Source organism: Struthio camelus, chromosome 1, assembly GCF_040807025.1.
Source record: "Struthio camelus isolate bStrCam1 chromosome 1, bStrCam1.hap1, whole genome shotgun sequence".
NCBI lineage: Eukaryota > Metazoa > Chordata > Aves > Struthioniformes > Struthionidae > Struthio > Struthio camelus.
The window spans coordinates 208,402,680-208,429,073 of NC_090942.1; the positions used below are offsets into that span (position 1 = coordinate 208,402,680).

Sequence of the window (26,394 nt, forward strand, 5' to 3'; positions counted from 1 at the left end):
TCTTTGAAATAATAGGGTCTATGCGACGAAAAAAAAAAAATCTTTCCCCGAGTAGCTGTTCTCTAACCGGGCCCCCAGCCACCCCACCCTTCGTTCAGTCACTAATTAGCCCTGTCTGCACAATTTCACATGCAGGTGACGTGGCTTCATCACGTAAGCTTTGTAACGCTTTGCACCGCCGCAGTCCACGCGCGGCGGCACTCCCATACGGATCAGCACGCTTTCCGGGATTTCCGGCATCTCCCCGTGACGACGTCCCTTCCCTCCTCCCGCGGGCACCCACCGGCACCCTCCCGTGCCTCGCCTTCCTGATTTCTCCCCCTTTTTCTGTTTTTTTTTTGGTGTGTTTTTTGGACACCTGTGGCGTGACGCTTAATTTCGCCGCGAGCCCGGACCTCACGAGCCGCCTCGGCGGCCCCCACGGCGGGACGCGCGCGCGCCCCCCCCCCGACCTCGGCCGCGGGCATAGCTCCGCCCACGCAGGGGCGGAGCCGCCGGGCAGGCCCCGCCCCCTCCTCCGCAGTCACTTCCTGCTCCCCGGCGACTGCGTCCGGGTCGTCCCGCCGTTCCCCTGAGTGGCTGCCGCCGCCGCCGCCCGGGACCCCCCCCCCCCGCGCTCCCCGCCCCGGGTGCGACACTCGCTTCTCGGGCCGCGGCCGGGCCTGCCCTGCCCTGCCCGCGCGGCGAGCGGGGAGGCGGCAGCGCGCGGAGGGGGCGGGCAGGGCAGGGCCGGGCCCGGGCGGGACGGGACGGGACGGGGCTCCTCTCTTCCCCTCACCCGCAGCCTCGGGAGGCGGCGGCCGCAGCGCTGAGCCCGGGGGGGCCTCGGCCGAGGGCCCCGGCAGCGGGGCGGGCCCCGCCCCGAGGCAAGACGATGCCGGTGAAGAAAAAGAGAAAATCCTCGGGGGCGGCGGCGGCGGACGAGACCGGCCTCAAGAAATGTAAACTCGGCAGGTACCGTGTCGCCGGGTCGGGCCGCGCCGCGCCGCCGCGGGCGGCTGTTGCCGCTGTCGCGCCCTGGAGAGCGGGCGGGGCGCGGGCCCGGCCAGGCCCCCGGCGGCCCCGGGCCGTGCGGAGGCTCCGCTCCGCGTGTCGCTGGCCGCGGGGGGCCGCTGGGCCCCGGGCGGAGCGGGTGTTTCGGAGCCGTGTGCTGCCGTGGGACACGGGCCTTGCGGGCCGCAGCCCCTGCGTTTGGCTCGGTCGCCAAAAGCCGGCGGGGGGGGTGGGTGGAGGGAAGACGTTACAGAACTGCTCCTGTTTCCTGCTCTTGTTGTCGCCTTTCGTTATACAAGTGGGGCCGAGCCCCGCGTTTGTCCTGGTTTTCCTCCTGCTCTCCGGCTTTGTGTAGGCTGCTCTTCTCGATTTTCAAGGTTGCCACCACTCTGCGTGCATTTTAAACTGTCTTCCCCCCCCCCCCCCCAAAGTGAAATAGAAAAGGTGATCAGCACACTCCAACACAGAATCAAGGAAGATGTCAGTAATAAATACAGAAGTTTAAAGTGTCTTGTTCATCAAGTAGCGTAAAAAAGACCCGTTATGCCTTGGTACCTGAAAATTACCATTAGAACGATAACATGTTAATATCGTGTAGCAGGAGCTTCCAGTGCAGCCTCCCTAAGGGCAATGCATGCCTTCTTAATCTGTCAGAATTTTTTGTCAGTAAAATAGTGGTTATGGCAAACATCCTAAGGACATAAGAATAGAAAGGACTTGCCAAACCGTCACTGCAGGAACGGCTATTGCCAGAAACTGTAGCATGTGGTCTTTTTTACAGGTTGACCAAATATGAGGTTAGAAGCGTTTAGGCTTTTATTTTGCCATAACTGTTTCTTTTGGATAACTGTTCTAGAGCTCACTTTTGCAGTACTTAGTGATCTTTTAATTTCAGTGTAAAGTTATTTATGACCAGTTAATAAAAATTCTTGTGCCAGCATTATCTACTTCGTAGTGAGTGTATTTGGAGAGAGCACTTATGTGTTTTCAAATATTTTACTTTGTTAAATTGAACAAGCTAAATTCTTCGGGTTAATATACTGAAAGATAGGCTTTCTGTTTCCCTGCTCATCATAACCCTTCTCTGCATCTGTGCTAGTTTCAGTTCATCTTTCTTGAGCAATGGTGACTGAAATTCTATCATCTTAACTTAGTTTTCCTTTTAAAAAACACTTTTGAAAGTCCCTTTGAAAAACAAAAAAGGGTCTGCAGGAAACTACTACTCATTGGGCAAAAAGTATGATGTTAATAGAAGTTCATATTAGCTAATCATGAAATGTTAATGATATTCTTAATATAGAGCTCATATTCTTTAATAAAAGCAATTATTACAACTGTAAATATGTTGAACTAGATAAAAACGAACAAAGAACAACTTATTGTATGGCTTTGTTTCTTCATGGAGACAGACTTGTGGTTTTTTTAATGTTAATTTAATGGATATTTGTCTGTTGTACATCTTTATTTGCAGCTTTCATCGCATAAGGCTTCATCTTAGTGTTTCTTTCCCTGTGAATTGTAAAGCAATACATTGGATGGTTTGTTCAGAATTTCTCAGAATTGAACTATTCTTTTCTTGCTCTATATTTTTCCTTTTAAAATTGCCATGTAGGAGCTGCATAATTGTAGATCCTCTCATACAGTTAACTTTCACCTCACTCTTTGAAATAATCTTAGCATGTCCTTAAAGATATCATTTGTATTTGAGAGGAGTGTGTATTGTAAAGGTGCTGTAATTCTTTACTGATTAGAAATGCTTTCATGTGGCTGGTCTTTTTACTTGAAGAAAACAGTTATTTTACGTATTCTTTCAAAGAATGATAAATTATGCAAATTCACTTCCTAGGCCAACTGGGTTTTATGTCTCATAATGAGGTCAATAGGGGGAGACTGTGTGTGCTGAGCAGTTTTGGTCTTTCACAGATTGTGTGTTAACTGCTCCACTCGTGTACGTGTGTGTTAACTGCTCCACTCGTGTACGTGTGTGTTAACTGCTCCACTCGTGTACGTGTGTGTTAACTGCTCCACTCGTGTACGTGTGTGTTAACTGCTCCACTCGTGTACGTATACCAACCATCCTTAAACATCTACAGAATTTACAGAGATGTAATTACATATTTAATGTAAACAAATTAATTGAGTTTTCATCCCAAATTTGGATGCTTAAATATAGATAGCCTGACTTTCAAATATGTCAAACTCTGCAGCTCCTGTTGACCTAAATGAGAATGGTGTGTATTCAGCACTCTTGAAGATCAGGCTTATTAGACACCTAACAAATGCCTGTATGTATAAATGTAAGTAGATAAGCAGGCACTTGAATTACTGCGTAGTGATATTTTGACCATCTGCGATCTGCGTGTGGGTTTTTTTGGTTTAATGTCTACAAGGTAACAGTATGTCTACATTTCAAAAAAAAAAAAAAAAAAAAAAAGGTAAGAGTTACAGCCCTTTCGTGATCTAATTTATTTCATTCCGAGCTAATTTTATTCTATGAACAAGTGTTGAATTATTATGACACACAGTTGCCCCTTAATAATTTCAGCTTCATTATTTATTGTGTATTGACTTCATGAAATAGTTAACATAGTTTGAACTAATAAATAAGCCATTTGGATTTCAATTATAAATTATTTCCGATTTCTCGTATTTAAAATAAAGCTTCAATTATCCTTATGTTTCTATAAGCTATTGCAGATCACAAGCCTCTGGTAAAGTAATAAGCGGAGAGGAACATTTTTCAAGCAAAAAGTGCCTGGCTTGGTTTTATGAATATGCAGGTAATATATAATACACTCATATTTAAAACTAAGTGTTACTTGCATTTTTGCTTTTCATACTGTTGTAGACATAATAAATGCATCTATATTCACATAGTCATAACATGTACTTAAATTAGTATAGCTTTTACTATTCACTACTCAGTACCTATTCTTTTGCACACTTTTTCGCTTTATGGTTTATAACTTACTATGACTTTCCTTAAAATAAAATAACTAGTATTGCCCAGTAGGCAGCATTGAGTGAGATGAATAGTTCTGCTTCTTGATTTAAGAAAAGCAATTAGAATAAATTAGGACATGGAAAGGTAGCTTAGATAGCAGTTTATTTACCTACTCTAAATAGATTTTATTTATAATAAAATGTAAAGGATAATGAAGTAGTTCATGATTCAAGCCTCTTGTTTTTTTTCCTCTCTTGCAGACACTAATAGATGCTTTTATTATTTTGCTATATGAGAACCTTTTCCAACACTTTTGATATCCCGAACAATGTTTCATTCAAAAGTGTTAGAAGTAGTGTCTTTTAAATAAATGACAGTTGCTACTGAAGTAAGGGATAGTGTCAATAAATACCCAATGTGTTTTGTAGAATTTATTGAACAGTCTATAATTTATGTGCAAGTAGCAGAATTTGCCAAAAAAAATAAATTGGTATGTTCAGAAAATACAGCCTTTACCTTTTACACAGGTACTCATGTTAACATATTTATCCAAGACACATCAAAATAGCATGTCAGCAGGCCTTCTAATAATATATGGTTGTGCAGTAGGAATCATCTTTGGAATAGGCTTAGCTCTAAAGCCAGGGAGAGATTTACAGAAACAATTTGGCGGATGAACTGCAGAATGTCTGTACGTGCTTTTTAAATATGCCAGTTCTGCTGCTTTTTGGAGGACATCTTTGTATTAAAATGGAGAAGAGACAGCCCAACACTATCTGTTGTGTTAGTCAAGTTTATCTCAATTTTAGTCATAGGCCTTTCTTCTGCTTTGTGTGTGTTTAATGTGCTTACCAGTTTTGGGATTTTTCTTTATAATGCTAAATAATATGGGGAAAATACAAGATTAGGGTTTTTTTTAAAAATTTAAAGATTCATCCTCTCTGTTTTAGCGCTAATCCGTAATGTTAACAACATTTAAAGATAAGAGTAATACCTGTAGTACTAGCACAGATAGAACTCTTTTGTCGTTGATTTAAACAAAAAAAAAAATTACTGGAAAGATATTATGCATATGGTAACTTCAGCGTAGTGTTGAGTTGGCTGAATTGTCTTAAAACGGATTGACTGCCACAGTTACTATATTTTAGCTATGACGATATAAAGGTCAGTACAGGCTTAAACTCATTTAAGCAAAATAAGCTAGCTTGTGCGCTGTTGTGAGGAAGCATTTCATAGCCTAAAGTTTGGTTTTAGTTTTGCTTTTAGTTCATAGCACTACTTCGTATGTGGTACAGGTGCCTTAACAATTGCTATGTTGGTTGCATTTGAATACAAAAACTGCTTAAAGCTGTAATTTAGTTGGGTTCTTTTTAAAGACAGCTGTTGCAAATTGTAGTCTTAATTTTTACTTGTGCAGAATTCAAACATTACTTATGTTTTGATCTGGTCCCTTTTTGGTTTTGAAGGTCCTGATGAAGTTGTGGGGCCAGAAGGGATGGAAAAGTTCTGTGAAGACATTGGTGTTGAGCCTGAAAATGTAGGTTTCTTGCAGGATACTGATATCACTTTAGAGGGGTTATTGATTAGACTTAGTTTTATGTAAAACTCTAACTTCAGTAAGCAAAGAATTGTATATTTCCCTGCTTCTAGGAGGTTTTGCAAAATTTCAGCTGGATACATAAATTATATTTTTGTTTTTTAGCACAGTGATTGCATCTTCAGAAACTTAAAATGAAGGGGAAAATTGCACGTAGTTAAATTATTAATTGATATCTTTAACTGATATAATTGATAATAGACATCTAGAAATCAACCTTTTATATCGCTTTAGTGTTTTCTTCTCATATGCTGACTTTTTCTTCCCTCCTTCCCTCCCTGCCCTGCTTTTTTTTTTCTCCCCTAGATTATTATGTTAGTTTTAGCCTGGAAACTAGAGGCTGAAAGCATGGGATTTTTTACCAAGGAAGAATGGTTAAAGGGGATGACCTCATTACAGTAAGTGTTTTTTACATATATAATAAAATGTTCAAATTTTTTTGAACCAGTAGCTTTAATTATTTTTGCCCTAATTACTTGTGGATTTGTAATAAGATGCAGACGCTGTTGCCTTTAGCTCTGGTTTCAGTCAACAGCTGGAAGCAGCTACTGTTTTTGATCAAGTTGTTAATGTAATGAATTTGCTAAAATGGTTAAGATTTGGTTAACTTTACTAAATCAGGTTTGGGTGTTTTTTTCTTACAAAAGGTATTTTAAAACGTCACTCTAATTAGTGGACAAAAATAAGTAGATTTGTAGATACCCACAAGTATATCTTATCATTGGTATTCTAGAAAGTGATGATTATTGTGTTACTTTATAATGAAGACTGATATCTTTGGTATCTAATAAATAATAGTAATTTATAATAAATCAACAGCAACACTTAGTGCTTAGGTTAAATAAAGCTTTTATAATTTATAAGTTACCTTCTTTGAGACTCTTCTCACATCCTGCTGTTTGTAGGAATTTCTGATGGGATAGCCCTCTGGTTAAGATATGGTTTCTTTAATGAAACTCAATTAGCTTTTGCTGAGGCTTGATTAAATCATTAATTTCTGTTTACTTTGTTCTTCATGAAAGTTTTCATGGTACAACAAGATAACAAGTCCCCCATACACCATTCATGTTATAATACTGACGTGGAATATTGAAAATGTCAGGGACCTACTGCTGTAGCTACAGTATGCTGGGAAAGAGGCGGGGTGATTTAACTCTTAGACATGGCATATATTTGCCTGAAGAGTTCTGAATAGGTTTAGAAGATTATAATGGGCAGCTACGCTTTGGTTATCTATCACTACTGAGGAAGTGAGCCTGGTCTGACTCTTTTGTGAAATCTTATTTCATTTGGGAGTAGGCTTCCAATAGGTGCCTAGATTGTTTTTTGACTGTCAGAAGTGCTTTCACTTACTGACTGCTGGAAAGATGCAATTGCCTGAATTTCAGGACTTCAGGGATTAAATTCTAGGTGCACAGCCCCAGAGTGGAATCAGTTTAGGCGTGTAAACTTTTAGGTGCAGTGAATGGATATAGTTGGTTCACTTCTCTGAAGTACTTAAAATGTTTATGCTAAACTGGAAGCTCTCAAGGGCCAGTCAGCCTAGCAAACACGAAGCATGAAAGATGTATGAAATCTGGCAGCTCTTCAGAGCCAACACTACAGACTTTGTTTCTATGTCTGCTTTGTTTCAATAACTTGCTAAGGTTAATAATTTTTTTTAAGAGTAGAGCAGGTCATATTAATTAAATATTTTAAGATAGAAAATGCTGTAATGGTGTGCATTTTTGTATAAACAGATTTGTGATCTGAGCACCTGCTTAAGCTCAAAACAGTTAAAAATCTATGTTTTGCCTCCCATGAGTGTGATCTAGTAACAGTCTGTAGACTGAGCATCTGCATGAAGCAGTGATGCTTGCAGAAAAATTCAAGATTCATTGGCCTGAAAAGAGAACATAAATCTGTAGATTTGTGCTGTTTGGGCTTACTGGGAAGGGAGAATCATAATATGGGATTCCATCTGGGATGAGGAATCTAGTTCCTCTTTGAAAGGTTTGACTATCTTTTGAAAGACAAGGATTTATACTCTGAGAGCAGCAGAGTATTAATATGTTCCTGCACAGCAATTTCCTTTTTAATTTTGCATGAAGAAATGACATTACAATGTAAAGTCTAGTGTGTGCTTTAAGTCTGATTTATATCACAGAAACCTTATTTCAAAATAGGTGAAATGCGTAATGTAGTTGTATGAACAGGGCTGGGTGAGATTAGCTCCAGAGTAAGATACGTAAAAGTATGGTGTATATGCAAGAGCTGGATTTCTTAAGCTCTTACTGAAATCTGTGGAGGTCTATTCAATACAGTGGAGCCTAGGGAGATAGTCGGTTTACCCTCAGGCAGACGCGTAGTGACTTGTCATCTGAATTGCTCTTTAGGCTGGGTTGGCTACCTCTCTACCAATTATAATGCGAACACCTAAAGCTTAGACACCTAAGTTTAAGCTATCTAAATGCAGATACCAACATTTTGGCACCTGAGTTTTGAAGTTAAATCCTTCCTCTTTTTTGTATGTTTTTGATATGCTGATGAAGCTCTTTAGAGAGGAGGAGAAAAATAAATGTGATGAGGTATACATTGTCAAAGCTAAGGTTGATCAAGCAATAGGGGGTAGCAGTTTTCTGCCACTTAAATAACTTGAGTTGCAAAAGTAAGGATTCTAGTATATCCTGTTAAGTAGGGTGAATCCTACCTTTTACATATGTAAAAGCTGGTTGTCCGAATCTAAATTAATCAGCTGAAGCTCCTTTCATAGTCAGCGGAGAGAAGCAAGTACCTCTGCCTAGCAATTTTTTAGCTATTTTAGACACCTTGTTAGGATTAAATGAATAGCCCTTGGGAAATGATTGTTTATCTATACTTGCCTTAAAGGAAGTGAAAGGTAAATAACTTAAAAGCTGAACGTTTACCTTTCAGGTATCTAAGTTAAAGGAGATGAAACACACTCATATATTTATCAATTGTAGGCTCTGTAGACCTACAAAGAAGAGATGCATCTATACAACTGAAGTGAAGGAAAAGTCATTAAAATTGAGAATTTTCTTAAATACCGTACAAGTCAATGTCTCAACAAGACAAATGCAAACAAACAACTTAGCATGGAAAAAAGTGAGGCTTATGCAGCTACTGTCTGAGCACTGGTGTCATGGCACTTCCCTCTGGTTGTGTTTTGAACTTTGGCGTTTGAGCCAAATTTTACAGGAAGGTTGAGCTTTTAAAAGTTACTCTGTATAAAATTGTTTTGAAAATAAGTGTCCAGGTAAAGCGAAGAGAGCCAAATTAGATCCCAGCTGAGGGAAAGTTAGTGGCATGACCTCAATTATATTTTAGGTACAAGAAAAGCCACAGGTCGAGGCAGGAAAGTAGATGTTATACCTTGTGCAGTTTGCAGGAAAAAAAAATGTATTTGACTTTTTCAATATTGTTTTAATAAGCTAATACCAGCTCCTTTTCTACTTTTCAATCTTTCTCCCTGTTATCCCCTTTCTTCCCTTTCATTTCTGTGGTGCTAACAGGAAGTATAGTGTAAATACAATTTAGTGCTAGTATAACATTCAGTATATACTACAATATAAATAATTTCTGGAGTCCAGACCTGTAAATCAATTGACATAGTGAAATTATAGCACTGCTGGGGCATAAAGATGTCTTTTTGTGCTCTTAAGCTGTTACTTCCTTGGACCTTTAAATGTTCCAATTTTAACATGGAACCTACATTTCAGGCGATCCTATTTCAATGCATGAAGATGAATGGGTGGGCAAAATGGATCTGTTTCCTTTGATCCCTTCAGAGGGCTGGAAGATGGGGGGAGAAACTTTTGTAGATTAAAAGACGTTACAATTAATTATGTGCTACCATCAGTAGAGGTTTGTGGCTTAATGTTTGGTTGACTTGGGCCTCATTTTTTTGATAGACATTTGATACACTGGTGTATATATATATTACTAGTTTCTCTTTTTAGTAGGAGAAAAGGTAGGTATATATGTGTAATCCTGAAATGCAAAACATTGGAATATCTGAAAAGTGGTTGATGTGTCATCACTCTGCCCATGTTGCCTATGCCTCAGATAAGCTATACCTCAATAGAAATTAAAGTAGTACTAATTTCTGGTGTTAATTTTTCTGTATTCCATATGTATATATGTGTATGTATAGATATATACATCTCTACATGTAATATAGGGATGTGAAGAGAATGTAGTAAGCTTATGTCTGGAATAGCTTCGTTGCTTTTCCGATAACTTTCTGTCATGTTACTTTTCAGGAAAAGCCAGTTCAATAAATTGTTTCTTGTTCTAATTTCTGTATAGCAGTTTACTGTCATTTCAAATCTTAATTAGAAGCTTGTCCTGTCTTTTAAAAAAACCAAAAACTTTGAATTTACCCATACTTTGTTAGGAAGATAATTCTATCATCTTCGCTATGGAACAGCCACACAAACAGCTAGATCTCCGTAAAGAAGTTTGCCAAACTTCTCAACACACTAGTGTGAAGGAGGGAATCCATGGCCAGGTGTGGGAATGTCTTAAGTGGCTGTGATGTTTTGTGTCAGTAACCCTCTGTATTCCTACATCAGGCCTCAGTGATGCTTTTCTGTTTGAATGTGATCCATTTGACTGATTGATTTTAAATAGACTGAAAATACCTCAAGAGTCTTAAGACTTCGTAATTGGCACACTTTCATACCAACCTTGCCAAGATCATGACTACTGCATTGCAATATGTATATAGCCAATAATATAATGGACAATTATAGCAATTTTACTGTGTGCTTAAATTTCTAATCAGTATTTTAACAAAATATTGTAGGAAATGTAAATATATTGAAGTGTGTGTGTCCATGGCATGTTAAACAATCTCAGGTCATATTTGAAAAAAATGTGGTAAACCCACTTTAGTTTATGTAATTCATCACATATTAACAGTTCAAGCATTTAGATTTGTGCTTGATAGGCAGACATCTTCAAGAGTAGAGGAGAATGTTATTGCACTGCAAAGGTTTGAACATAGAAAGGAAAGATATGTTTGCTGTAATGGCATCTCATTATTTATATTCATTACACTGATAGCTGCCAGTTAGGTGGCTGAAGACAAAAAAGTGAATATATTTTTAGGACTGTAAACGTACTCTAAGCTTAATGAACAAAACTTGTTTTCAATTTAATGCATGGATTATAAAATATTTTAGTTTGTCATTTAAATGTGCAACCTAATTAGCTAATTGTTTTATTTATTAACGTTAATTTTTAGCATTTTGCAAGATCTTAGCCCAAGCTGTATTTCCAGGGTCACAATTGTTCAGAGGCCGAGAGGCAGCTAGTAAACCTAGGAATAAAGTACTGGCTGTGGACAGAGTACAGCGTCTTAGCAACGCATTCTGCAGTACTTCTGAAGTCCTTTTCTTTGGGATTCTCTGACAAGTCCATAAGGTGCTGTTAAACGCAAAGATACAAATGCATTCCCTGAGAGGCAGACTGCCAGAAGGCTGCCATGTACACCAAAGGAAGCATCCGTGTATGCCTTCTCTCTGTTTCCCAAAGTGTTGCTTTTGTCACATAGAATACAGGGCAAGATGGAATGTTTTGGGGTGTGGGGGTTTCAGGGTGTTGCGTGTTTTTGTTTTTTGTTATTTTGGTTTGAGTCAAAACAAGCCATTATTTTCTAAGAACAAAACTTGATATGACAACTATTCTTTTGAGTGAGTCTTTCCTGGAGGAAAAGACTTTCATGTGTAGATTACATTCTCTTGTGTTGGTGAACCTAACCCATTTTCTACATGGAAACAAGAATCCTTTCCAAGTGAAATATGTAAAAAGTTGTAGGTGTTCTTACCAAAGGGTTATCACGTCAACTAGCAGACCTGGAAATTCGCAGTAGAACCTGTGAGTTTTCAATTTAACAGGTACTGATTAGTCCAAGCTATAGGCTTATTGGAGGTTGTATTTATTAATCGTAAAACACTAGCAAACTTCAGTAAGCTTTGCACAGTGCCTGCTTAGCTCTACAATTCATAACTATGTACAGTCCTGAAAGTTCTTTTTGTGCAAAGGGATATAACATGGAGCACTTCCTGAAAGCTGGCCTTTGTCACCTTCCTGCATATTGAATAGTGTTTTCTTCAAACTTCTGGAATGATTGAAAGAGAACGTATTGCTAGGCATAAATAAAAATTGCATAAAAAGACTACTTGAGAAGTAAAAGCAGAGACTTTGTATTGCATAGCTGATACATCTTAAAAAATCCTGCTTATGGAACCCAAACATTTATCATGTCACTAAGTTGCAGATGTTGAGCATGTTTAACGTTCTTTAAGTCCCTTTCGTGGTATTACTCCTCTGCAAATCTGATGATTGTGTTTTGGTGATTTTTAGTTTTTTCCATTTCTTGGCACTGCTTTCTCTGTCCAAAAATTCTTTCAAGCATCTAATGTTTTTTTCCTTTATTTTAAGGTGTGACTGTACAGAAAAATTACAGAGTAAATTTGATTTCTTGCGGTCACAATTGAATGACATTTCATCCTTTAAGAATATCTACAGATATGCCTTTGATTTTGCAAGGGTAAGACTCCTGGAATATCGGAGTTCTTTTTTCAGTTACTGAATGAGCTTGCATTCAAGTGTTGTTTATGCTTTCCTTGTATGTTTAATCTTAGGATAAAGACCAACGAAGTCTTGATATTGATACTGCAAAATCCATGTTAGCTCTTCTGCTTGGAAGAACTTGGCCACTGTTTTCAGTATTTTACCAATACCTGGAGGTACACATTTCCTTGACTTTCTGAATGATGGCATACTGGCTTGTCCTATGAAAAAGTTTCAGGGTTTGTTTTGTTCATGAATGTATCCGTGTTGCTTTTTTTCCCCTTCGTTGGCATCGTTATGAAACAGATATTCTTGTATGTGTCATAAATCTTTCTCTGCTTTTCCCCCGCCCTGCCCTGGTTTCTGTTATCAAAAGCAGCTATAATTTCATCATTATCGGGCTATAAAGGTAAACCTAGAATTAAGTAGAAGAGCCCTAGCAGTTTTCTTCGGTTACGTCTGTGCTGAATTTCAAGTTTGCCTTGAGTCTGTATTAAGGTGACCTTTCGGGATCCTCTGTGAGGAGGAGATTAGGCTGGTGTTTTTCTTTAGTTTTTACATACCTACATCGCTCATGAGAGAGCGCAAATACCTTTATCTCCTTAACCCTTGCAGCTGCAATATGTGACTGCAGTGCCTCCCTTGAAAGGAAGATGTGATCTATGTGTGTAGATACAATGTGTAGGTACCTTGAGCTCTGGTTATCTATAGAACATTTAGATCTTCTCAGCTAAGCTGCAAGTGATTTATAACCAGCAACGAGGATGTGTTTAGTTGGATTGTGGAGCATACTAGGCTAGAGACCGTTCCCTCTGGCTTCAAGTCAGTACAATGAAGCAATGTGATCATGCTATATTGTACCCTGGAGAAAATAAGGTTCTGTAACTGATCATTCTGGAAGTGTATTTGAGCTAAGCATGCCCTGTTTCAGGGCAAAGTGAAAATTACCGGTTTTTGAAGCACCAGAGTAGTGACTTCTGTAGTCATCTGGTATTTTAATTTTGTTCTGATCTTCTTCCAAAAGACTGCTGAACAGTTTCAGAACTGTGGAAGTAGGTATTGTGTAGTCTTAAGATTGGAAAACCAAGGAAATAAACAGCAGATATTATTATCCATTACATTATTTGTTAGGAACTTACTCAGGATGACACAAGAAAAACCAGAAATTATCAAATGTCTTTTGACATTTTAATATGTTTAAATTAAATTATTTTCCCTAGCAATCGAAGTATAGAGTTATGAACAAGGATCAGTGGTACAATGTGTTAGAATTCAGCAGAACTGTCCATGCAGATCTTAGCAACTATGATGAAGATGGTGCATGTAAGTATTCATAACATTCTGCTTATTCAACTGTTGTTCTGATATTTTCAAGATGCACAAATGAGCACATTAAATTATTGTAACAGAAACAATATTGTAAAGTGTAAAATATTTCTTCTTCAGCAATGCTTAGAAGAGCTGTCCTGTTAACATCTGCTATTTGAAGGTGGTGGCTAATTTCAGTAGAGTTTTAGTGGTATGATGGTATACTTTTGCCAGCTTATGTTCAGGTGAGGATCAAGTGAAGCTACTTGATATATGAAACTGTAGACTTGCAGCAAACTTGCATTCTGTAGTGATACATAAAAGATTCTGGTTGAATTATAAGGTACCTTACCTGCCAGTACTTGGGAAATGGTTGATGAGTCTAAACTCTATTCTGGCTGATAGTCAATTACAATAGAATTGTATTGCATTAGGCATTGGATCTTGTCCTGTGTTTAATTATATGCAGTTTTTAAAGCTCTAGCAAGAAGGAATTACTTCCTCCGGTTTACAACATAACCTTATTAGTTTTCTATGTGGTTCACTTCACTTGTCAAATGCATCAGGAACATTTTCTTCATAGTTCCATATGAAGTGTGTTCAAGTAGTTCTTTGACACCTTTGGCTTGAAATGATTGTAGTCATATTTTGAGGTTTCCATAAGTTTTTGACCATACGGATTGACCTTCATATATTAAGAGAACATGTTTTAAAGACGTTTTTAAATATAACTATTTCATGCGTTTGCAGGGCCTGTACTTCTGGATGAATTTGTTGAATGGCAAAAGGTTCGTCAAGCGTCATAGCAAGAACAATTCAGAAGAAAATGCAAAAGTTTTTTTTGATGCCCACCTCTACACAAACTAATGAGAAAAACAAAGGATTGCATTTTCATTCTTATGAAAGACTTTACAGTAATTTTTTTTCCTTTTCTAAGGAAGTTTTCTTGTTACATGTGATATGGGCATTGAACCACACCTCTTCTGAGACTGAAAGTTGGAGTTTTTGTTTTGAGTCTTATGTTTATAGCATTTATTTCAGAACAATAAAGATTCAGATTTGTGACAAAGGCCTAAAAGTGAAGAATGTCCCTTGAATGCGAGTGTGGTGTCTGTTTTTAAAACCAAATCTTGAAGATATCTTTCTCAGAAGTGTCCTTTGCTAGGAATTTTTGAGACCTTAAAAATGCTTAACTGGCACTGTTGCTTGCTGATAGTATGACTGTCTTGTGTGACAAACGTTAGAAAGAATGACTGGTTTTTTGTTTGTTTTTTGAGCCCTGGGTGGGGGCATGCTAATTTGCATATTAAGTATTGATCATGGGTTATGCCACAGTTCTCGGCTCCTTGTGGAGATAAAGGCCTTAAATTCATTTTTTGTTCGGTACCCACGCAGTGGTATGGCATTTGATGGTAGACCCTCTTAAAGCAGAAAGGTATAGAGCATATGGCTGCATATGCAGTATGGCTGAAAACTAATTACCTGTACTTCAGATGGTTAACATAAATACTCTTTAGTACAGTAAGGCAGCTTCAAATTTTTATTACAACTTAGACTTTGAATTGCTTTGTATAAGAAGTGCAATTTATATTTTAAAAGGGAAAGCTGGAAAGACTTAGTTTCAAGACTACCTTTGCTTCTTATGTGTTTTAGACTGGAAGCATTCACAGCATGATTTTTTTTTTTTTTTTGTAAATCACCTTGGAAGTATTTCATAATGTAAGGCCAAAAGAGAAAATTAAATGATAGGTGTTTGACCTGTATGTAACACCTATAAATTTTAACCTAGTTACTCATGTATTGAGTCCAGTAACTGCTGTGGCTGCCCTTTTAGGCATGCAGTATTAGCGGCAACCTTTAAATGCAGTAAAAGTTTGTTACTCTACCCTCTTGCCCAAGAGGTTGAATACCGCTCTTGAGGAGGAAGGAGATTTCAATGAGTAAGTAGAAAATCTGAAATAAAATAAGAAAAACAAGCATTTCTAACTTCTACTTTATTATATAATTATGTTAATTAGACTGTGATAATGCCACAAGACTCCAGTCACTTATCAAGGCTTTGATGTGCCAAATGTTTCAAGAGCTTGAAAAAAACTAGATAGTATAAGCTAGGCATGACTTGAAGATCTTTGCCTCAGGGAAATGACTTCTATTTTGCACATCCCTTATTCAGACTGACAAGTGTGAGGTTTTCCTGTTCTTAAGGAAAATTTATTCCCAAGATCAATAATTACTTCACAGTGAGGGGGGGAAGGGGAAGAGTTGAGGAGAAAGAGGAGGGGAGAAATAATGGAGGAAGTGGGACAAAGTAGTGGTGTGTGTCCATGCTCTTGTTGTACTAGAGAGAACTGTTCTTGCTACTCTCCAGAGTAGGTTGCTGTTCAGGGTGCAGGAGGTAATGCCAGTCAGTGGTAAAACTATCCATGGATAGTTTTACAAGTCACTGAATATAGTGCAGTTGAACATGGGAAGTTTGATTCTGTCCAAGTGGGGAAAAAAAACCACTGAAACAGAAATCAGCTCAGATACTTTTAGATCGCTGTGCTTGTACAGTGGCTAGTGTCTATGCACATGTAAACACATGCGCTAAATATTTTTGCAGTCTTTCTCGAGAAAGTACTTAATTTTAGACCTCATGTCAACTACAACAGTTCTCTTAAGTGTTACAAGTTATCGATTTGCATTGCTGATAATTCTGATTTCACCCTTAGCAAGCGTGCCTTTCATTTGGAAATTGCCCTATAAAACTACAGGAAAATCAGTGCCAGAATGAGAGTAACTTCAAGAGTCCCAAGATCCACTGGTAGAATAGGCCCCTAAAATGCACAGGATAAAGATGCACCAAATAACTTGCTCCAAGGAAAGTATTCCTGTATACTAAATCACTGCAAGGGCACTGATTCTGAAATGAATGCCTAAAATTCACTGCAATGGCTATCCTTGCTTAGTATAGTTAGCCCCTGTTATACTGGGAAATTCTCTTTCCGGAAGTCTTGAACTACAGGTTAGAAGTTAAATGTTTTATAGTGTGATTTAAAAAAAAATCATTTTTTAGGTAATTGCGAACTGTTGTGAATTCAATTTAAACCGGTTGGTCCTAGAGGATGGTATTGGTGTCTGACAGTAGGAGTAATGCATCCACCAATCCAGGTGGTCAAGAACTTACCGTTAAGGTATAGGACACTGTGTGATGTATCATTTGTATCTCTGTTAAGGTTTTACCAGTATTCCTATAATAAATCCATGTTTCAGGGATTTATGACTTGGTTGTGTGTGTGATTGAAAATCATCAGTTACTGTAAAGCTTTGACTGGGAGTGAATGTATTTAAACTACTTAAAATCAATATAGTTTTTCAAATTTGAATGAAATAGGATTTTAAGTTATGTTTATGTGCTCAAAACTGCAATCAGATTTATTGTTTAAATGTGAACTAATGGCTTGTACAGTTTCATTGTGAGCTGATCACTTTTATTAGCTGTCTTTTATTAAACCACCTTACAGCTTACTGTGGATAAGTGCCAAAAGCTATTTATTTTTTTAAATTTTTGCATGTCCACAAGCCAAAATCAAGTTCAGCTAAAAGCTTTCTTTAGCCTTTGAATTTTAATTGCGCTTTGCTCAGGTGCGTTTCAGTTTATTGAGTTAAAGACACCTTATTTTCAATATTTTAAAAAGTTCACTGGTGAAATATGCTGCCACAGTTATGACAATAATAAAAGTGAAGGTGAACTGTCTTCCAAAACAAAATGATAGTGGTGTCTATCTTGATGTTATAAATTTCACTTAAATCTCATCCTCATTTCTTGATATCAATTCTCCTTAACATAGCTAATTTTTTAAGACAACTAAGTTTGAGGTTTTTGTTCTTGTTTTCTCTCTCTCTCTCTCTCTTGCTCCCTGAAAATACCCATTTGTTCATGGAAAAAGCCATACTGGTAGGTTGGAATGTAATATTTCTTCTATGTAAAAATGTGATTTTTTTTTTTTGAATTAAACAGTCATGTATGTTTATTTGTTTGTCTTTAACTATATATATATATATATACACACACACACATATATGGTTCCAATCTAATTTATCTTTATCATTTAAAGATCTAATTCTTTACTAACGGCTGTAATTTCACATTTCTATATAGTTGAGTTTATTTTTTGCATTTGAGATTCGTATAGACACAAACTTGGTACCAATCACAGATGGTCCAAAAGGGGGCACTGTGGTCTATATTTGAATTGTTAAGATTTTTCACCTCTGTCAAAAGCTTTGAGCTGATATATTGATACTGACTACACAAAAATTACAAAAGGGACCATAAGTTTAATGTTTCTAATGTTTTGTTCATTTCTTTTTAAGCTAATGAACAGTTCTTTCAATGTGAAGTGTACAACCTTGTACAAGTTTAGCTTTAAGTATCGCAAATAAAAATGTTATGTAATAGGGCAGAAAACTTATGCTGCCTCTTTTAGTTTTTTTTTGTATACACATAATTGTTTGTAAAATCACTGAGACTTAATTACCGCAGAATGGGCCAATCTGATTTTTAATACAACCTTACTGAATAACTTCTTTGCTTTTCTGCATACTTTAGAAAGTAGAACCTGATCTAAACTGGGATCAAACAGGCCAGCAGCATCCTTGATTCTGTATTATTAGATGTTATTAATATTTCATATTATTAGATGCTGATAGAACTTACTGGTTCTAGTAATTAACTTGTATGAATAATTCATTGGGTCAGCCCTGTTCCAAAAACCTATTGCAGTGCATGGGAATGAAAAGAGAAGGATCTTTTTTCCTACATCTCTTGCATCATTCATCACTTTTGGGGAAATGTCATGGCTAACTTGGTGTTTTCTAGTGTACTCTTCCATTTGTTCTTTCAGAGCCCACTACAGAAAGGATTAAAGCCATCATTCCTGCCATGTTTGAGTTGATGCCACTGTTACCTTGTAAATATCACTTGTTCTGTAAATTGACATTTCCTCGTGGCTGAGGTCCAGTACCATACTTGCATCAGCACACCCATTTCTATCTAGAGAGCATCAATCCATCTCAGTCCTAAAGTAAGGCAGGTTTGTTGTCTCCGCAGTTCTGGTTTCGTCCTATTCTCATAGTGAAGTCCCTGTTGTCCTCCTGAGTCAGCAGGATGTTTAGGTGTGGGCAAACCACACATCTCATATCTGAATGTGTAAGAGATGGCAACAGTTCATTTAGCCCTATCTTCTGTACTATCTGTTTTGTGTTGAAATGGATTTTTTTCTGTCCCCGTGATAAAGGAGGACACTTAGGTGGGCGTATTAAAGACTGTATGTGTACTCATTATTTTGTATATCAGTTTATCTGAACTCCTAGTTACATTCTTCCTGCAGTTTTTATCTTAGTTTACCAGAATATGTCATTTCCCAAATATTAGAATCTCCTTGTCTTCATTTCCTGATCAAAATTATTCTCTTGAACAGTAACTCACCATCAAAGCAGTGATGGAAGATGTAGGCTAATGAATCTGTCTGTTTTATAGTTCTTATAGTGGACAGAATTTTATTTAAATCATCTGAGTCCTTTATCTTGATCAAAGTTGTTTCTTTTGAATGACTTTATAAAAATCTTACGGTTGTGTCTCCTGCTGTGGTTCTTGAAACTGCGCCAATTGAGAAAGGCGATTCATTTTTTAAATATCGGGTTATTTGAGAAAGCTTTACTGTAATTTTTGTGGTAATTTAAATTGGAAAAAAACTAAATGGTGGATATAATTTGTTGCCTACTAACTGTTAGGAACTTACTGTGAAATTATGTTTCGCACTCAAAAATCACTATTCACCTCTGAATCAATTTTCCAATGTAAAGGAAGATGAAATATTAGTATCCTATGATGTAATGCCTTTTAATAAGTACAATTTATAAGGAAATATATGATAAGCTTCAGCATATACTATTATGTTGTCTCATCCACCTGGCCAATATGCTTCAATTTGAACATGGAAAAATTGCTGTCCCTGATACCTGAATGAAGAATTCAGAACACATCTGAATAAATGATTATTCTTCCTTAGGAATATAGTCACTTAAAAATTTTGCAGAAAACAACCATTTAAAGAGTAATGCTAGCTGTATACCGAGTAGGTCCTTTACATAACTGTCATTTGTCCCCGATTTATTATCCTTATCTATAGTAATTTGAGGTATTGATTCTACTTCCACAAATATACAAATCATTATAGAAAACAATTTACTCTCTAACAGGTTTTTGACTTTTGCATCAGGCCTGAAGAAGTGATAGAAAGACCAATGCTGGGGTTGCAAGGAATTGGCATGGATACTGACACTGTGATTTTTGCCATAATGTGAAATATCAATTCTTCATAGCATACAGTGGGAAAAATGGGAAATAGATTTGAAAGTAAAATACACTCAAATTCTGCCACTTTTTTCGTATTATTTCCCTACTTATTTGTTTAACCTGGGGAAAATTCTGTTCTTTCTGGAGCAGTGAGTTTAAGTAATTGACTATTAGTGATGAACTCTTAGGGCCGCACAGGATGATAAAAAGCAGAACAGTAGTGTGTGCATATGTATGTGTGTACTACATGTATGTGTATATAATGCCCCATCTGATGTTCAAGCTGGTAGAAATTGCCCAGGAAGAGTTTGAGAGTGGAGAGACAATCTGGGTCATTACATCTTCCTCTCTCCACCCTCCTCCCCATGTTTTTCTATAAAATATGTACACTGACTAGTCACCTTTCTGACCTGTGCAAATCACAATCTCTGTGGAGGTTTTCCCGCCTTTGAAAGGGTCTGTCACTGGAGCTCATTTAAAGTTTTGATAGTGAAATGCAGTTCCCTTCCTGTACCTTCAACAGGTTTATTCAAGACGCATTGACTTTTAAGTACCTCTTTTCCTATGTATCTGTGGGTTTTTTGTTTTCTTTTTTGGGGAGGGGGAGGGTGTTAGTGGCTAATTTTTTCCTCCTTTTCTCCCTGGGATGACAATTACTGGCATGATAGTCTACTGTAGAAAAATGTTTGCATATAATCAGAGATGCCAAACCTGATGTTCATAGGAAGGCAGTACTGATGCTTAGGTGAAGCATGAGGGTACTTCCATGCCAAGACCCTTTACTCTTTGCCAATGTTTCTGATGCTTTTCTTAATTGTTTATAGAACTGTGAATTTCTGTCATGTATTAAATCATGCAAGAATATTGCAGTGTCTCTCCTATACACCTGTATATATATGCTGTACTGAAGTTCATTACAGTGTATAATTGTTAAATGAAATACTTATGACTTTAAAGATGCAAGGTGTTGCAGTTTCTGGAGCTCTTGCATGTATTTTTGCAATGACTATGATGCATAGCTAAATGGAAAACTACTGGTCGCTCCTGAAATCATAGGAAAGTATCTTAAGTGTCTGTAGTATTTTACAAGCAGTGAATAAGCTTCAAAAATGGTTTCATTTACCCTTTTTTTTTTTTTTTGATGGTCATCTTCAATTTTCTGAAATATCACCTTTGATCAGGAAACCTGTGCATAGTCCTTATTTAGTAACAGAAAGGATATTATTTTTCTATTGGCTTGAGAGTTTGGGGTGGGTTGGGCTGGTATTATATTAGAATACAAGGCTTCAGTTTCATTCTACCAGGCACGATGTTGCTAATAAAATTATGGTCGCAACCTAAAGACCTTACTGCCTTACAAATAAATACTGTGCTTATGCTTTGCATGGTGCTCATCTTTTAAATAGAACATTCCTGCAATCAATACTAAACGTATTTCCATTTAAATATATCCTCTCTAGTTGCTCAATATTCTTTAAAAATGTGATCTTAAACTGATGACTGACTTTCCAGTATTAACGTTACCAGTACAAGAGAGAAAATCACCTCCTTGTTCCTATTTATTACTCTTTGTTTATATCTTTCTTGAATGTTTGGCCACCTTTGCCTCAAAGATTTGATTTCTGTTGCCATAGTTCAAATCTACATATGATTCCAATCAAGTTGTACAGATGTATTGGTTAAATTTTGCCCCTTTATAGCCCTTTGGAAGTAAATAAGAGGGGCCCGGTTCTCCAAACATACTTTAGATTTCATTCTCACAGAATTAGGTTCCTTATCATAGACAAGACATTCATTTTAGACTCCTCTCATGCAGATCTTGAAATGGTTGCTCCCTGAATTTTCTGCTATCTCTGAAAATGATGATTGCCTTAATTACAAGCTAAAACAGTAAGTACTCATTCATAAGCTGCTTCTGCCTCGAAACACCTGGTGGAAAACAGAGGGAGTGCTCATATTTAGGTTGAATTGATGGCCAATTCTGTGTGCACTATTTCAAGCTATAGTGTAAGTAATGTAAAGTTGATTATATTTCTGTTAAGTTCTTCTTTGTTTTATCTTGTGGGCAGTAGAAAAAGAAAGATTACTGTAGATTGTAGGAAATAGATTGCCTTTATGCATAATTGCAAAGATTTGGAAATCGTGGTGCATAGTAAACTGTGGAGAAATGTAAGAAAGCCTGTGGGAGCATGAGGCAGTGTCCGAGATGCTTATCTTTTGGCTGGCATCTTACATAAAGAAAATTACTTGGTCTAGATTTTCAGATTTTGCATGTATCTTTATGTGGATGCCTAACATGCTACACAGAGGGACATATGCTACATAGTGGCATATGATCCCCAGAGATTATCAACTTCTGGCAGAGGTGATGTAGAGTTAGGAACTGGCGAGCAATGCATATGCACCCAGCAAAAGTTTCTTCCAGTGTCTCTGGATGTTATGGCAATGTGACATGGCAATGCTTGCTAGTTAATCTGAAAGGAAAAAACATTGCAGCAGCCATTTCATATGCAAATAAATCTCTGCTTAAAGACCCTGACCATATGAAGTAGGACTAGATTTAACCAGCTTTAGTAGATTTTAGGATTTTTTTGTAAGCTGAAATCACCTTTTAACTTGGGACTTTTTGAGCTGCTATTTGGGGGTTGCAGTTAGCATTATGATTTTTCAACTTTAAGTGTTTTCATGCAATATATAACCTATTTGGTAAACAAGGAAGTCATCATGGTTTTCCATAATGATGTGGTGACAGTAAAATATAGTTGCTGGAAAACAGAAGGGTATGTTTTTTATGTCCAAAACTACCACTTCTGTTCTTAAAGCACTTTATAATCATTATTAAGTGAAATTTCACTGTGTACTATTGTAGTTACAAAGTTATTTTTCCTTTAAATAGGTTGTGATATGCCAGAGCCTACAAGGCAAGTCCCTGGCAGATCGGGAGCCTGTAGCAGTCACCTGCTCTAACCTTTACAGTCCTGTCAAAGCTTGGATGGGTTTTATGCTTGCAAGAAGGTGAAATGAATGGACTTTGATACAGCTGTACAGATGGGATTGTGCTGCACATTTATCCACTAATTCTATAGTTGACATCGCGCTATACATAATTTATCTAAGAAAGCTTTGCCTAAATAGAGATTTTGGCTAGAAAATTGTTTATTGGCTTTTTCAAAAAGCAGAGGGAAGCTAAATGTTAAGATTTGGGGGAAAAAATAGAATGTCAAAAACATATGTACTTATTGTTGTTACTAAATGTTCCTTATTGGTACAAACATTGCCTACATTTGTGTGTAGATGAACTGTGGTGAGTTAGCAACATGTCAGAAAAACTAAACTTACTATTTTATACAAACATCTCTTTGTCTACAAACCTGTACAAATATTAGAAACAACACATGCCTACTGAAGTCTCCTCCTACCCCACATTTGCTCAAGTTGTGTATTTTTCTGGTGTATAGCTATTGTTGAATGGAAAAATCCTGAAGAAAACCTTTGGAAGACCAAAATAAAGATGAGAAACTGTGACTAGAGGCAAAAGTGTCTTATTGTATATACCATTCTACTGAAGACTTTGGTTTGAGAATTATATAGTTGAAAGTTAAGCTTCAGAAACAAAATACAATGAACTACAGTACAATATTCCAACCCATGTAGCACTGTAGGATGTTGTGAACATCATGGTGACATTATCCTTGTACAGTTAATAGGAAAATCCTATTTCTTTCCCTCGTTTCAGGAAAAGACATTAGTGGTTCAGTAATCTTTCAAGGAAATGTTTAAATCTGACTACAATAAAAGCTTAAAAAAGAATAGAAAAACAAATGTTACATCACAATTCCACCTTGGATCTAGTCTTTCTCATTTTCTCCCTGCGTAAAGAATCTAGTGCAGAAAATGTGCAAAGCCAGTACAAAGTAATGGTTTCTCACATGAGTGGCAAAAGTAAATCTAGCTGTGAAAATCTTGATATATAGATTTCAAGTAAAGATATCCGAAGAAAGAGACTAAGGGCAGAGACGGTATTAACAAGTTGGTACTTGGAAGAATATTGGATCAATTGGTTTCTAGCTAGAGTAAGAAAAGTTTCCAGTTGGACTAAGAATCTATTATAAATGTTTTGAAGTATTTCAGAATTTCTGCTGGTGGCATTGATTTGACCTTGAACAATAATTTCAAATTTTTTTCACAAAAGTGAAATGACAGATATGTTAAGCTGAAACAAAATGGAAGTTTTTGTTTTGAAATAACCATTTTTTCTCTTAAACTATTAATTGAAAAAATATATTTTGTTTAGAATTGATTCACGAGCCCAAAAATTTCAGTAAGAAATGTAAATTTTACATTAAAGTACTTTCTCATGAAAAATTTCTAGCTGGGTAGAACCATATTCATCAGTGAAAATTTGCATTGGAAAAAAATAGTTTTAATTTTTAAGGAAATCGTGCCTATTTGAAAATAAATTGAGTGTGAACTTCGCTAAATCTATTTGCTAATATCAGCAACAGGCTCTTACCAGCTTCCAAGGTGGAACTTGCTTGGCAGGAGAAGCTTTCAAGATTAAAGTTTCAGAGAGCAAGACAGATCGAGAACTTGAAGAAGGATCTAGCTTCAGAAATCACTTGTATAAATTTAACCACAATATAGCAGGAAAGCTTAAAATTTAATAGGGCTACCAAGATGATTAGAGGACTGGAGCACCTCTCCTAGGAAGAAAGACTGCAAGAGCTGGGCCTGTTCAGCCTGGAGAAGGGAAGGTTGAGAGGCGATCTCATCAACGTGTACAAGTATCTGAAGGGGGAGTGTCAAGAGGATGAGGCCAATCTCTTCTCCGTGGTGCCCCGCAACAGGACAAGAGGCAGTGGGCAGAAACTGAACCACAGGAAGTTCCATCTGAACCTGAGCAAAAACTTCTTTCCTGTGAGGGTGACTGAGCATTGGAACAGGTTGCCCAGAGAGGTAGTGGAGTCTCCTTCGCTGGAGATATTCAAAACCCGTCTGGATGCGATCCTGGGAAATATGCTCTAGGTGACCCTGCTTGACCAGGGAGGTTGGACTAGATGATCTCCGGAGGTCCCTTCCAACCTAAACGATTCTGTGGTTCTGTAATATATCATGTGGTCATCAGTAATCAAAAGCAAATTGTGGACTACAGTACAGTGTCTGGAAAGAAATATTGTATATCATTAAACACAGCTTCAGAAGGATTTTCACTATCTAAATAACAATCAATTTCCTGACTCACCATTTGGTTCATCAGTATCAACCAAAAAAATCCTCACCTTAGAGTTCTTGTAGATAACAGCATAATATGGACAGCAAAGTGTTTTGCAGTCAAATTCCTAAATTCTTCTCATGTCATGTAACTGTGGAATTTGTTTGAAGCTATTTCATTATAGTAGTTTTGCAGTCAAACTTGATTATCCTTAGCAATCTGCCCCTTTCTTCTGATTGAATGAGAAAACATTCTATATGCAGCTTCAGCACATGCTGCTCTGTCACTGACATTATTACAGTTTATCACACAGAACGTGGATTGTTTTAAATTCAGTGTTTCTTTTTGACAAAGAAATGTCATGGTTTTGACTAATTTGTCATGTGTAGAACATAAATTATTTTTTTCTGTATGTCTGTGAATCACAGAATCACAGAATGGTTGATGGTAGAAGGGACCCCTGGAGATCATCTAGTCCAACCCCCCTGCTCAAGCAGGGTCACCCAGAACATGTTGCCCAGGATCGTGTCCAGATGGCTTCTGAATATCTCCAGGGAAGGAGACTCCACAACCTCTCTGGGCAACCTGTGCCAATGCTCAGTCACCCTCACAGTGTAAAAGTTTCTCCTTAGAGTCAGGTAGACCTTCCTGTGTTTCAGTTTGTGCCCATTACTTCTTTCTTGTCACTTGGCACCACGGAAAAGATTTGGACTCTGTCTTCCTTACGCTCTCCTTTTCATATACTTATACACATTGATAAGATCCCCCATCTGCCTTATCTTCTCCAGGCTGAACACTTGCAGTTCTTTCAGCCCTTCCTCGTATGAGAGATGCTCCAGTCCCTTAATCATCTTAGTAGTGTATTAAAGGAGACCAATTTTCATGTCTGTCTTGATTTCTACAACGGGCTTTTATTATTTCTGCCATCAGTGCAACCCACTATAGTAACTAAATTAGAAATCATCGCCCTCCTCTTTCATATTTTCTTCTTCAAAGAGGAATGTGCCATATTCTAGGGTACTAAAATATAACAGGTTCTTTTCAACTTTAACCAAGAGTAAGAATTTGGAACTTTAAATAAAGCAACTTAGCAAATTGACTTTTAGGGAAATCTAACCATAAGAGTTGCAGTGAACACAGCTATTGATTAGCTGATTAAATAATGTTCATTCCATATGCTTTTTGCATTTGCTGCAGTACAGCAGCAGGATTTGCCTGTCTGCATTTTTTATACTATGAGTAATTTCTTTAACAATTAGATTCACACCTAAATTCTGGTCCATAGAATCTTTTAATGGGACAAGAGCCCATCTGTCTTTAGGATTGTCTCCTTGCAAAAGATATCCCAGAAAATTAATGATGATTAACAGAATCCTGTTACAAACTCCAAGAAGCCAAAGTCAGAGACTTCCTAGAAGGAA

The 26,394-nt window shown here is 37.5% G+C and overlaps 1 protein-coding gene and 1 long non-coding RNA gene across 2 annotated transcripts; both read left to right on the plus strand.

The window, feature by feature from the left end:
• Window positions 1-731: 731 nt before the first annotated feature.
• DCUN1D5 (defective in cullin neddylation 1 domain containing 5) lies at window positions 732-17,432 on the plus strand. The gene is made up of 8 exons (XM_068930377.1): window positions 732-954; window positions 3,682-3,773; window positions 5,404-5,474; window positions 5,841-5,932; window positions 11,982-12,090; window positions 12,185-12,289; window positions 13,334-13,436; window positions 14,172-17,432. Exons 1-8 carry the CDS (start codon window positions 875-877, stop codon window positions 14,225-14,227), a joined length of 708 nt encoding a protein of 235 aa, XP_068786478.1. The 5' UTR covers window positions 732-874; the 3' UTR covers window positions 14,228-17,432.
• Window positions 17,433-21,518: 4,086 nt separating this feature from the next.
• LOC138065613 (uncharacterized) lies at window positions 21,519-23,286 on the plus strand. The gene is made up of 2 exons (XR_011138713.1): window positions 21,519-21,651; window positions 22,658-23,286. It is a non-coding gene; the product is annotated as an uncharacterized lncRNA (long non-coding RNA).
• The last annotated feature ends 3,108 nt before the right edge of the window (window positions 23,287-26,394 follow it).